Source organism: Oncorhynchus kisutch, linkage group LG28 (genome assembly GCF_002021735.2).
Source record: "Oncorhynchus kisutch isolate 150728-3 linkage group LG28, Okis_V2, whole genome shotgun sequence".
Lineage (NCBI taxonomy): Eukaryota > Metazoa > Chordata > Actinopteri > Salmoniformes > Salmonidae > Oncorhynchus > Oncorhynchus kisutch.
This window is the reverse complement of record NC_034201.2, coordinates 15,205,798-15,219,526: the sequence shown is the minus strand read 5'-3', so window position 1 is coordinate 15,219,526 and position 13,729 is coordinate 15,205,798. Positions and strand designations below refer to the sequence as shown.

The 13,729-nt window shown below is 39.6% G+C and overlaps 1 protein-coding gene across 1 annotated transcript; it reads right to left on the bottom strand.

The window, feature by feature from the left end:
* On the bottom strand, positions 1-3,661 carry asb12a (ankyrin repeat and SOCS box-containing 12a). Its single transcript, XM_020464893.2, has 3 exons — positions 3,554-3,661; positions 1,912-2,680; positions 1-1,658 (listed from the first exon to the last, which is right to left on the bottom strand). Exons 2-3 carry the CDS (start codon positions 2,672-2,674, stop codon positions 1,501-1,503), a joined length of 921 nt encoding a protein of 306 aa, XP_020320482.1. The 5' UTR covers positions 2,675-2,680; positions 3,554-3,661; the 3' UTR covers positions 1-1,500.
* Positions 3,662-13,729: the final 10,068 nt, after the last annotated feature.

Below are 13,729 nucleotides of genomic sequence, written 5' to 3'. Positions count from 1 at the left end.
GGTTTAACTTTTTCTTTATTCACCACACAATTCATCCAACGTACATCAATCACACCAGGAATATTTCTGTTCAAAATATACTTCCCACAAGACACCGGACATAATCCCCTTGAGAGGTGCCCTGTTCCTAAGAGACACACGCAACACTTCAAACTTATCAAATTGGGTGAGACGCAACACACGTTTCTTCTGATCCTCAGAAACACAAACAAATCAAAACCAGTCTCTTGATCCTCACAGCCTTAACTCTACCCAATCTCTCCACCAGTTTGGATATCTCAAATGGATTCAAGCTTGGTAAGTCGATCAGCTCCTCCTCATTTACAAACAGTACTACTACAATATATGAAGTGACATTCTCACTATACTCTACATTGCTCCGTTTTCCTTTCTTTTGGACAATATTCCAATTCTCCTTGATTCTAGGCCATTAGATTCAGAATCCACTTCATCATCCGCTTTCACCATCTTTACAGCTATGATCCCTTATCAATGGCACCTGTTAAATTCACTTTGAATCAGTGTAGATGAAGGGGAGGAGACTGGTTAAAGGATTTTTAGCCCGAGACAATTGAGACATGGATTGTTTCTAAGGGCTGCAGGTAGCCTAGTGGTTAAGCACATTGGGCCAGTAACCGAAAAGTCGCTGTTTTGAAACCCCGAGCTAACTAGGTGAAAAATGTGTCGATGTACCCTTGAGCAAGGCACTTATCCCTAATTGCTCCTGTAAGTCGCAATGGATAAAAGCGTCTGCCAAATGTATACAATTGTGTCTGCAATTCAGAGGGTGAAGGGTCAAGACAAAAGGCGTAAGTGCCTTTGAACAGAGTATGGTAGTAGATGCCAGGAGCACTGGTTTGAGTGTGAAGAACTGCATCGCTGCTAGGGTTGTAAAACAACAGTTTCCTGTGTATATCAAGAATGGTCCACCACCCAAAGGACACTGTCAACTTGACACAACTGTGGGAAGCATTGGAGTCAACATGGGCCAGCATCCCTGTGGAAGCTTGACACCTTGTATAGTCCAAGCCCTGACAAATTGAGGCTATTCTGAGGGCAAAAGGGGGTGCAACTCAATATTAGGAAGGTGTTCCTAACTGTTTGTACACATATTTATAAGTGTAAAGCACCTTGCACATAATTATAGAATACTTTATCATACATAGTGTACGCACATAATGTTTAAAAATAAAATACATATTTTCTGATGCAAAATTAGTTTAAGACATTTTAATGGTTGTCATTTCTACTGTACATTCTATTTTACGCTGACATTGCAGTATTACAAAAAAATTCCCACATATATTATGGAAGAGGGATAAAACAAGAAAATGAAAACATGATTGCATAATTGATTGAAAACATTGAGAATAAACATTACACAACTATTCTCAAATGCAGGACAACAAATGTGTACCAATTCAACATCACTATGAAATGTTTTGAAAAAGTAAGCATTATGTTTCATGTAGCAAAAGCATAGGGACAATATATGCTTTCTCAGAGATGCATAGCAATTGTTGGGACTGATTTGTATTGCAAGAAGTTTATCATGCTTGATGGCATTTCCAAATGGTCAATGGACTGGATTCTGTTGATCTTCCTGAGGTATCCTCGGATGGCAAGTCGGCACTGTGATACAAGGGACTTGGGAAAACCTAGCAAAAATAACAATTGAATTTGAGTTAAAACATTTTTTTAAACTGGTTATTACACATACACAAGATTCAATAGCCTATTCAAATAGTCAAATGCTGCTCTGTCAGCAAAGCAGTTCAGTACTGTATTGACAAGTAGCAATTAAATTTTACTTAAAAAAAATAAAAAAATGCTTGTTTTATGTCAATAAAAACATTACCAGAAATCAATAGGAGAATACCAAAGTCATCAACAGCATAACTCCTGCATTACCTCTTTCTTGCAGCAGCAGCTCCACCGCCTCATTCTGCTTTGTGGACTTTTCTATGATGAGAGTGGGGAGGTAGACATTTGCACCAAAGTCAATCAAAAGTTGGATGTACTCCACCCCACAGCCATGTCTGAGGCACATTTCAAGCACGGTCTTAGGCTGCTTGATTTTACTCAGTAGTTTTGCATCTGTGCAGTTGTAATTTGGATCAGCCCCATAGAGAAGCAATACTTTAAAGCAGTCTAAGTGTCCATACACAGCAGACAGATAGAGGGGACCACTAGAAACACTGGCACTTGAAGTAAACAGCAAGACTTTAGATCTGGAGTTGACCTCAGCACCATGTTTAAGAAGTTGCTTCAAAATCTCAACATCCCCTTCCCTGGCTGCAGTCAGGACCGGAGAGCAGTTGTTATACAAGCTGCCATTGGGGTTAGCACCTGCCCTGAGTAGGGCTAAAACACAGTTGAAGTATTTCCCACAGACAGCTGTGAAAAGTGGAGTCTGAGCCTTCACGTCTAGACAGTCCACCTCTGCTCCATGGGCCAGCAGAACCTGCAGACACCTGAGATGACCTTTAGATGCAGCCATTCGTAAAGGTGTTCTTGGGATACCCCAGCCGCTCCTACAGTTGATGAACTTTCTGTACTTTTCTTGAGAGAGCAGTTCATCAAGGAGTCTGTCATCATTGTTGGACACTGCCTGATGGAGCAGTTGACCTTCACCGTTCTCTTTTTCTTCTAGAACTTCTTTAAACTGGATCATAGAAATCTGTTTCAAAATAAGAAAGAAAAACACCATCATAAAAGCAATAATATCCATAATGCACACACTGTTGGTTATACAAAATGATGAGCATTAACTAGTTATACTGGTACCATTTTTTGTTGTTAAAAGGCTGTTGATAGCTAGCTAACATTACCTAGCTAGCTATTTTTCTATGACGAAGGATACGGCAGACATTTGCACCAAAGGGAATCTAGCTAGTTAACGTTATGTACAATAGATGTAATCATCTTTGACAATAACTAAATATTAGTATGTTGGCTAGCAAATAACTATAAACACGAACTGGTGAAGAAGCTAACGTTAGTTAGTTGACTTCCTGACTAACAATCCATAACCGATTATTTCTGTGAGCACAGATCATTTTAAGCCAAACACGAACCCTTTTCCTAACCTGCTACGTTAATTATCCTAACCTGCTGCGTAAATTCTTCTAACCTACTACGAAAAAGTAACTTCCGGTTGTAGCCGTCTTCTACCTAGTCAGAACAGTGTCCACTAGTTACCACAGCCACAAAGTAAAAATGGTCTACATCGTAAAAATTCATGAAAACATCTCAAATGTTTGTTTTTTTATTATTAATTTAAGGTTAGGCATAAGATTAGGTTTAAAAATCACATTTTAAGAAGAGACCAGTCAAAACCGTTCATCACCAAGATTTGCTAGCTTACTAGCTAAATTGGCTAAGTTAGCTAGCTAACTAATACATGCCTATGCTAATCGATGCGGCTGTGTTATCTAATTAGCTAGGGACAAGTCAACAACACAGATAAACTCATATTGTCTTTGTCAAAACTTGCAAGACGAGACAATTTTCAAACAGTAACATGACTATCTAACGGGCAAACGTTTGTTACCTTGACAGATGAACAACAGTCGATGTAGTTCTGGGCAGTGTCGTGGAGACAGCAGTGAGCGCGCGCATTCAAATCAAAGCAAATTTTATTGGACGCGTCGCGTACACATATTTACTACATTTTTATTTCGGGTGGACCTAAATGTTTATGTTCCAAGCTCCAACAGTGCAGTAACACCTGACAATACATGCAAATCTCTTTAAAAAAATAATGGAATTAAGAAATATAAGAACGAACAATGTCAGAGTCCGGAATATATATATTTATCTATATGATGGTGTGTATAGACATTATGGTCAGTATATGTATATAAAAAAAAGATGCGTACCGCCGTAGTTATAAAGGACAGGCCTTGACAAGAATACAGTATATACATATGAAATGGGTTAAACAGTATGTAAACATTATTAAAGTGACCAGTGTTCAACGACTATGTAATATACACAGGGCAACAGTTTCTAAAGTGCATGATTGAGTACAGGGTGGCCAGCTAGCAATAGTGACTAAAGTTCAGGGCAGGGTCCTGGGCAGCAGAGCTGCAGGAAGTAGGGGTGCTGAGGGCGATGCAGCACCGCCTGAAAAATTAGGAATAAAAACATAAAATAATAACACCCCCCCCCCCCCCCCCCCTTAAAAAAACTAGTGCACTGGGCATTTGTTAGTCTTCTATTAGCAGACCGATACAGCAAAAATGTATTCTAACCCCCCTAATAAATATACATAAGTACATTATTTTAAGTCAGAAAATTTAACAAACCTGAAAAGAGTTGCACATAGTCCATTTGGCCTCGCTACTGTTCTCATCTTTGTCCACTACAATATTAAAACCTGTCCGGAGGACATTCTCCTCGTCGGCTTCTTTTCAATATACTTCATAAGATATGTTTTGTTGAGTTGCAATTGGCTGACACATAACAAGCTCACACAGTTCTCATGAGTCCTCATACATTAAATGAACAAAAGGACTGGTCCAGTCGGTAAATCAGTTTTAATTGAACATACCCGAGACCCGTGGCAATTATCAGACCCGACCCAAATCCAAGACAAAAGTCAGAATTTAGGACCTGGACCTGCTCAGATCCCAGGTCAGATCTCAGAATTTTGGGTCTGGTGGACCCGTGAAGACCTCTACCACCATCTAACCCTACACATATCAACACTATACCAAACAAAAACTATCCCTACCAGATCCTAGTCCAAGCCAACAGCCTGGGAGGATGGAACCAATTCTCTTAATGCCCCTGTAGATCATCTGCACTAAAATCTTCTACACCCAAAAATGTATCTGCTGCTGCCACTATCGCATCTATTTTCTGGGATTTATGTTCCATCAGTGCAGTACAATTAATAACCATAGGATTTCTTGTGTTTCTAGCCATCTTACCCATCCTCTCTGGATGTCTCTATTCAGGCATACTCACTCAGTTGAATCACACACCCTTGGGCTATCCTCTTGGAAATGTTAAGAACGTTGAAGCTCATTACTGCGCTTCTATACAATTTAAAAACTCTAAAAAGCTATTTGGAGAAGAGCACATTGGTTGCTATAGCTTTATTCACCTCAGTTGATTTATACGGAATAAAAATATTAAAATGCAACAATTTCAAAGATTTTACTGAGTTACAGTTCACATAAGGAAATCAGTCTAAATAAATTCATTAGGCCCTAATCTATGGATTTCACATGACTGGGACTACAGATATGCATCTGTTGGTCATAGATACCTTAACAAAACAAAAAAAGTAGTGGAGTGGATCAGAAAACCAGTCAGTATCTGGTGTGACCACCATTTGCCTCATGCAGCGCAACACATTTATTTCGCATGGAGTTGATCAGGCTGTTGATTGTGGCCTTTTCAATGGCTGTGCAAAGTTGTTGTACATTGGTGTGTCGGTCCAGAGCACCCCAAACATGCTCAATGAGTGACAATTCTGGTGAGTATGCAGGCCATGGAAGAACTGGGAAATGCTCAGATTCCAGAAATTGTGTACAGATCCTTGCGACATCAGGCAGTGCATTATAATGGAACTCTATTCCACATCAGGTAACTGAAGCAGTAGAATCAGATTTCAAAAATATATATTTTTTAAATACACCTTATGGAACAGCGGTGACTGAAGAGACACACACACACGCACACACATGGATTTTGTATTGTAGATATGTGGTAGTAGAGTAGTGGCCTAGGGGAACACTTAATGTGTTGTGAAAAGTGTTATGAAATGTAATGTCATGTCATATTTTTTATTGTATATAACTGCCTTAATGTTGCTGGACCCCAGGAAGAATAGCTGCTGCCATGGGGATCCTTAATACATACAAATGTTTTGTACACTCAGTTTATTTTTCTCTGCAAGAAAACATTCTAGCATAGTAACAGTATAGCTTTTGTCCATCCCCTCGCCCCGACACGGGCTCGAACCAGGGACCCTCTGCACACAGACAACTGACACCCACAAAGCATCGTTACCCATCACTCCACAAAAGCCACGGCCCTTGCAGAGCAAGGGGAACAACTACTTCAAGGTCCCAGAGCGAGTGACGTCACCGATTGAAATGCTATTAGCGCGCACCACCGCTAACTAGCTAGCCATTTCATATCGGTTACATATACAATGTCTGAGCCATGTTTACATGTTGATTTCACACACATATTGCACTTTATCTTAGTGTTGTTGATGAGTAACTGTGTTTTCATTAAAAAAAATACTGTGTTGGTATTTCTGATTGTGCTCTTATCAGGCATTATGACTCATGATCATATATGGAATCAAGAATACCAACACTTCGTATTTTCTTAAATACACAAAAATTAACTACCATAAATGTTGGCATTTAATTTTCCACTGTTCCGAAACGTGATCCCAAAACCGCAAAACGTACCGAACCGTAGGTAGGGTGAACCGTTACACCCCTAGAAGTAGTAAGCAATTTTCAGGGACCACTTTTCGCTTGTGAGATTTACGTTCAGAACTACTGGCTAAATGTGTAAAAAAAGTACAGGAGAACTCCTTTAAAGGGATGGAGGGACGAAAGAAACACAGAGATCACCAATTGCTGCACTGCTATCACACATTTTCCAACTCTAGGGACATAGACTTTTAAGAAAATCACAGAGAAGTTGTCACCCCAGGTGAGCCCGACCAACACCCCTCGCTCATGGACTATTTACTTCTACTCCTGTCTAGTATATAAGATGGCTACTGTACTAATTTTCACCACACTTTGTTTTCAATAGGCCTATTTGTAAATGGTGTAAACTGAGGGGATATGGGATACTTAAACTGGCTACACATTATAAACATGGCAAAAGCTCCATAGCATATTGATTATCCCTGGACAATATTGCATACTCGGCAGGAAACGTACAATTCCATGTAAAACTGGTATCTCAACTACAAACCATTTGTAGGAATCAAACATTTACAGTGGCTTGCGAAAGTATTCACCCCCCTTGGCATTTATCCTATTTTGTTGCCTTACAACCTGGAATTAAAATGGATTTTGGGGGGTTTGTATCATTTGATTTACACAACATGCCTACCACTTTGAAGATTCAAAATATTTTTAATTGTGAAACAAACAAGACAAAAAAAGACAGAAAACTTGAGCATGCATAACTACTCACCCTCCCAAAGTCAATACTTTGTAGAGCCACCTTTTGCAGCAATTACAGCTGCAAGTCCCTTGGGGTATGTCTCTATAAGCTTGGTACATCTAGCCACTGGGATTTTTGCCTGTTCAAGGCAAAACGGCTCCAGCTCCTTCAAGTTGGATGGGTTCCGCTGGTGTACAGCAATCTTTAAGTCATACCACAGATTATCAATTGGATTGAGGTCTGGGCTTTGACTAGGCCATTCCAAGACATTTCAAACCACTTGAGTGTTGCTTTAGCAGTATGCTTAGGGTCATTGTCCTGCTGGAAGGAGAACCTCCGTCCCAGTAGCAAATCTCTGGAAGACAAACAAGTTTCCCCTCAAGAATTTTCCTGTATTTAGCACCATCCATCATTCCTTCAATTCTGACTAGATTCCCAGTCCCTTCACTGTGGGGATGGTATTCTTGGGGTAATGAAGAGTGGTTCCTGATGGCCAAAAAGCTCAATTATAGTCTCATCGTATCAGAGTGCCTTCTTCCATATGTGTGGGAAGTCTCTCACGTGCCTTTTGGAGAACACCAAACGTGGTTGCTTATTTTTTTCTTTAAGCAATGGCTTTTTTTCTCGACACTCTTCCGTGAAGCCCAACTCTGTGGAGTGTACGGCTTAAAGTGGTCCTATGAACAGATAACCCTGAAAGAGCTGCAAAGCTCCACAGCGAAGATTGGGGTATGTTTGGTCTCTTTGTTGCCTCTCTGATTAATGCCCTCCTTGCCTGGTCCGTGAATTTTGGTGGGCTGCCCTTTGTGCTGCAGGTTTGTTGTTTTGCCATATTCTTTCCATTTTTTAATAATGGATTTAATGGTGCTCCGTGGGATGTTCAACATTTCGGGTCATTTTCTTTCATAAGCCAACGCTGATCTGTACTTCTCCACAACTTTGTCCCTGACCTGTTTGGCGAGCTGTCACTGAGATCACGTGACAGACCATGTGACACTTAGATTGCACACAGGTGGACTTTAACAAATGATGTGACTTCTGACAGTAATTGGTTGCACCAAATCTTATTAAGGGGCTTCATAGCAAAGGGGGTGAATACATATGCACACACCACTTTTCATTTTTTACTTTTTTGAAACAAGTTCTTTTTTTCATTTCACCAATTTGGACTAATTTGTGTAACACCATTACATGAAATCCAAATAAAAATAACAGGTTGTAAATGCAACAAAATAGGAAAAACACCAAGGGGGATGAATACTTTTGCAAGTCACTATATTCTGATAATTTCCAAAAGGGTCAACGGAAAAGACAAAATGCCCATCATTAAGCAAAGGGATTCAATTAGGAGTCCAACACATGATTCTCTAGCTCAAAACAAATACCATCACACACACACACACACATTTTGGGTATACATTTAAGAATATTCAGAAACTTATATTGTACAAAAATTGTTCCCATCAGCATGGTATTCATTGCTCAACTTTTGATTGAAAATTGATTGCTCTTCCTGCAGTGACATTGCAGTATATAAATGCCCTTTACATTTAACATCCTACACATTTCCATTACATCAAATTAACTGCTTGCAAATTCCCTTTATACACTAGAATGAACTTCTCACATTCAAAGCCCCCTGAAATAATGGAAATGACCCTCTGGCTGGTGTATTTTTTTCTTGCTCCGTCTCACAGGTTGCACTTGATTATGGAGAATGTAAACAGAATGTAATTTGCTCCATGCTACAATGACACAGTCCATTCAGATAAACTATATTGCCTTAAAAATGTGGTTTGGCAACTCAAACAAATAAAAGTGCAATCATTTTGTTGGAAATCAATGTTACAGTTGATCACAAACTATGCATTATCACAACCTTAATCACAGATGAGAAAGAACACTTTTTATTACTGGCCTCAATATTCTAGAAAAACCTGCAAAAAAATATAAAACACATTTGATCATTGCTTTTAAATTCACACATGCCTCATCTCTGGTACAGCCTCTTTTGTACTCTGACATGTTTGAAAAAGATCCATGCATTGCAATTTGTTCAGGCTGTGCTATTCTTTCTACATAAACAGTTTTGCATTTATTTGGTCCTTTTCAACAAAATGGCATTTCAAGAAAGTGACAAGAAAAGGCAGATATCAATTCATTAAAATGTTGTTGCAAATAACAAAGACACATGTAGAGCATATTCAGCATGTTTGCAGTAGAATAAAAGGGCATTATAAAATGCATAAAAACAACTATTCTCAGGGAATCTCTCATTTAAACTGCAATATGTAACTTTTTGGGCGACCCAACCAAAGTCACATAGAAAAGTGAGTTACAGATCTGTCATTCTCATTAAAAGCAAGTATAAGAAGTGGTATATCTGTTCTATGTGCACTACTTCTATGCTCCCCGTTCTTAAGTTTTGTTTGAGTCTTTCACTTTAGTTTTGGTACACTAGATTCAAACAGCTGGGATAGATGGTGAAATGATTCTCTACACAATGACTGCTTGTTTTGTGAAACTGATATAAGGTACAACTATTTGAATTTTAGCATATTGCACCTTTAACAATCATTACATCGCAAAATTAAACCAAACTTAGGTCTATACTTTTACAGCATATTCCCTTTGTTGGGGAGTATTTCAGTATCCTTGATTCATACAGAGCCTCAACATTTATTATGCCATAGAGTGGGTTTCTATGGGATACTAAATACAGTTGAAGTCGGAAGTTTACATTCACTTAGGTTGGAGTCATTAAAACTTGTTTTTAACCACTCCACAAATTTCTTGCGAACAAACTATAGTTTTGGCAAGTCAGTTAGGACATCTACTTTGTGCATGACACAAGTAATTTTTCCAACAATTGTTTACAGACTGATAATTTCACTTATAATTCACTGTATCACAATTCCAGTGGGTCAGAAGTTTACATGCACTAAGTTGACTGTGCCTTTAAAACAGCTTGGAAACTTCAAACAAATGATGTCATGGCTTTAGAAGCTTCTGATAGGCTAATTGATCTAATTTGAGTCAATTGGAGGTGTACCTGTGGATGTATTTCAAGGCCTACCTTCAAACTCAGTGCCTCATTGCTTGACATCATGGGAGAATCAAAAGAAATCAACCAAGACCTCAGAAAAAGGAAGGAAGAAGACGCGTTCTGTCTCCTAGAGATTAACGTACTTTGGTGTGAAAAGTGCAAATCAATCCCAGAACAGCAAAGGACCTTGTGAAGATGCTGGAGGAAACAGGTACAAAAGTATCTATATCCATAGTAAAACAAGTCCTATATCGGCATAACCTGAAGGGGCGCTCAGCAAGGAAGAAGCCATTGCTCCAAAACTGCCATAAAAAAGCCAAACTACGGATTGCAACTGCACATGGGAACAAAGATCGTACTTTTTGGAGAAATCTCCTCTGGTCCGATGAAACAAAAATAGAACTGTTTGGCCATAATGATCATCGTTATGTTTGGAGGAAAAAGGGGTAGGCTTGCAAGCTGAAGAACACCATCCCAACCGTGAAGCACTGGAGTGGCAGCATCATGTTGGCAGCATCATGTTGTGGGGGTGCATTGCTGCAGGAGGGACTGGTGCACTTCACAAAATAGATGGCATCATGAGGCAGGAAAATGATGGAGATATATTGAAGCAACATCTCAAGACATCAGTCAGGAAGTTAAAGCTTGGTCGCAAATGGGTCTTCCAAATGGACAATGACCCCTAACATATTTTCAAAGTTTTGGCAAAATGGCTTAAGGACAAAGTCAAGGTATTGGAGTGGCCATCACAAAGCCCGGACCTCAATCATATTGAACATTTGTGGGCAGAACTGAAAAAGCGTGTGCAAGCAAGGAGGACACCTAGTCACTCAAAGGTTTTTCTTTATTTTTTTTACTATTTTCTACATTGTAGAACAATGGTGAAGACATCAAAACTATGAAATAACACATCATGTAGGAATCATGTAGTAACCTAAAAGTGTTAAACAAATCAAAATATATTTTATATTTGAGATCCCTTTGCCTTGATGAAAGCTTTGCACACTCTTGGCATTCTCTCAACCAGCTTCACCTGGAATGCTTTTCCAACAGTCTTGAAGGAGTTCCCACATATGCTGAGTATTGTTGGCTGCTATTCCTTTACTCTGCGGTCCAACCCATCACAAAAGTCATGTGATTGTGGAGGCCAGGTCATCTGGTTCAGCACTCCATCACTCTGCCTCTTTGTCAAATAGCCCTTACTTACCTGGAGGTGTGTTGGGTAATTGTCCTGTTGAAAAACAAATGATAGTGGGACTAAAGGCAAACAAGATGGGATGGTGTAGAATGCAGAATGCATTGATGCTGTGATGTGCCTTGAATTCGAAATAATTCAGTGTCACCAGCAAAGCACCCCAACTTCTCCTCCTCCATGCTTCACGGTGGGAACCACACATGCGGAGATCATCCGTTCACCTACTCTGCGTCTCACAAAGACACGGCGGTTGGAACCAAAAATCTCAAATTTGGACTCATTAGACCAAAGGACAGATTTCCACCGGTCTAATATCCATTGCTCGTGTTTCTTGGCCCAAGCAAGTCTCTTCTTATTATTGGTGTCCTTTAGTAGTGGATTCTTTGCAGCAATTTGACCATGAAGGCTTGATTCAAGCAGTCTCCTCTGAACTGTTGGATGTTGAGATGTGTCTGTTAAGTGAACTCTGTGAAGCATTTATTTGGGCTGCAATCTGAGGTGCAGTTAAATCTAATGAAGGTAACTCTGGGTCTTCCTTTCCTGTGGCGGTCCTACTCATGAGAGCCAGTTACATCATAGCACTTGGTTTTTGCAACTGCACTTGAAGAAACTGCATTGACTGACCTTCATGCCTTAAAATGATGGACTAATTTATCTTTGCTTGTTTGAGCTGTTCTTGGCATAATATGGACTTGGTATTTTACCAAATAGGGCTATCTTCTGTATACCAACCCTACCTTCTCAGAACACAACTGATCGGCTCAAACGCATTAAGGAAAGAAATTCCACAAATGAACTTTTAACAAGGCACACCTGTTAATTGAAATGCATTCCAAGTGACTACCTCATGAAGCTGGTTGAGAGAATGCCAAGACCATGCAAAGCTGTCAAGGCAAAGGGTAGCTACTTTGAAGAATCTCAAATATTTATTTTACCTTTATTTAACTAGACAAGTCAGTTAAGAACAAATTCTTATTTTCAATGACGTCCCAGGAACAGAGGATTAACTGCCTTGTTCAGGGGCAGAACGACAGATTTGTACTTTGTCAGCACGGGGATTCGATTTTGCAACCTTTCGGTTACTAGTCCAATGCTCTAACCACTAGGCTACCTGCCCACCCATATAAAAATATACTTTGATTTATTTAACACTATTGGTTACTACCCGATTCCATATGTGTTATTAGTTTGTCTTCACTATTATTCTACAAAGTAGAAAAAAAATAAGAAAAACCCTTGAATGAGTAGGTGTGTCCAAACTTTTGACTGGTACTTATATATATATATATATATGGCATTCCAAAAGTATTCAGACCCCTTGACTTTCTCCACATTTTGTTACATTACAGTCTTATTCTAAAATAGATTTTTTTTATTTAAAAAATGTATTCCCCCTAATCTACACACAATATGACAAAGCGAGAAAAAAAACAGGATTCTAGACATTTTTGCAAATGTATAAAAAATAAAGATTAATACCTTATTTACATAAGTATTCAGCTATGAGACTCGAAATTGAGCTCAGGTGCATCCTGTTTTCATTGATCATCCTTGAGATGTTTCTACAACTTGGAGACCACCTGTGGTAAATTAAATTGACTGAAAATGATTTGCAAAGGAACACACCTGTCTATATAAAAAGGTCCCATAATTGACGGGGCATTTCAGAGCAAAGACCAAGCCATGAGGTTGAAAGATTTGTCCGCAGACCTCCGAGACAGAATTGTGTCGAGGCACAGATCTGGGGGAAGGTACAAAATAAAATCTGCTGCATTGAAGGGCCTCCGTCATTCTTAAACGGAAGAAGTTTGGAACAACTAAGAATCTTCCTAGAGCTGGCCGCCCGGCCAAACCAATCAGGCCTTTACATTAGAGTGGCCAGACGGAAGCCACTCCTCAGTAAAAGGCACATGACAGGCCACTTGGAGTTTACCTAAAGGAATCTCAGAACATGAGAAACAAGATACTCTGGTCTGATGAAACCAAGCATAGTGCCAAGACAATGCAGGAGTGGCTTTGGGACAAGTCTCTGAATGTCCTTGAGTGGCCCTGCTAGAGCCCGGACTTGAACCTGATTGAACATCTCTAGAGAGACCTGAAAATAGTTGTGCAGCGACGCTCCCCATCCAACCTGACAGAGCTTGAGAGGATCTGCAGAGAATAATGGGAAAAACTCCACAAATACAGGTGTACCAAGCGTGTAGCTCGAGGCTGTTGAAGCACCTTTGGCAGCGATTTCAAAGTACTGAGTAAACATAACATAACATAGTAATACATATGTAAAAACTGTTAATAAGGCTGTAACGTAACAAACTGTGGAATAAGTCAAGCGGTCT

Bases quoted from the DNA above. Each gene is read 5' to 3' on its own strand.
- asb12a (XM_020464893.2), bottom strand. From the start codon at position 2,674: ATGATCCAGTTTAAAGAAGTTCTAGAAGAAAAAGAGAACGGTGAAGGT. The intron at 1,659-1,911 runs GTAATGCAGGAG...TATTTTTGCTAG, and splicing joins GCTGCTGCTGCAAGAAAGAG to GTTTTCCCAAGTCCCTTGTA.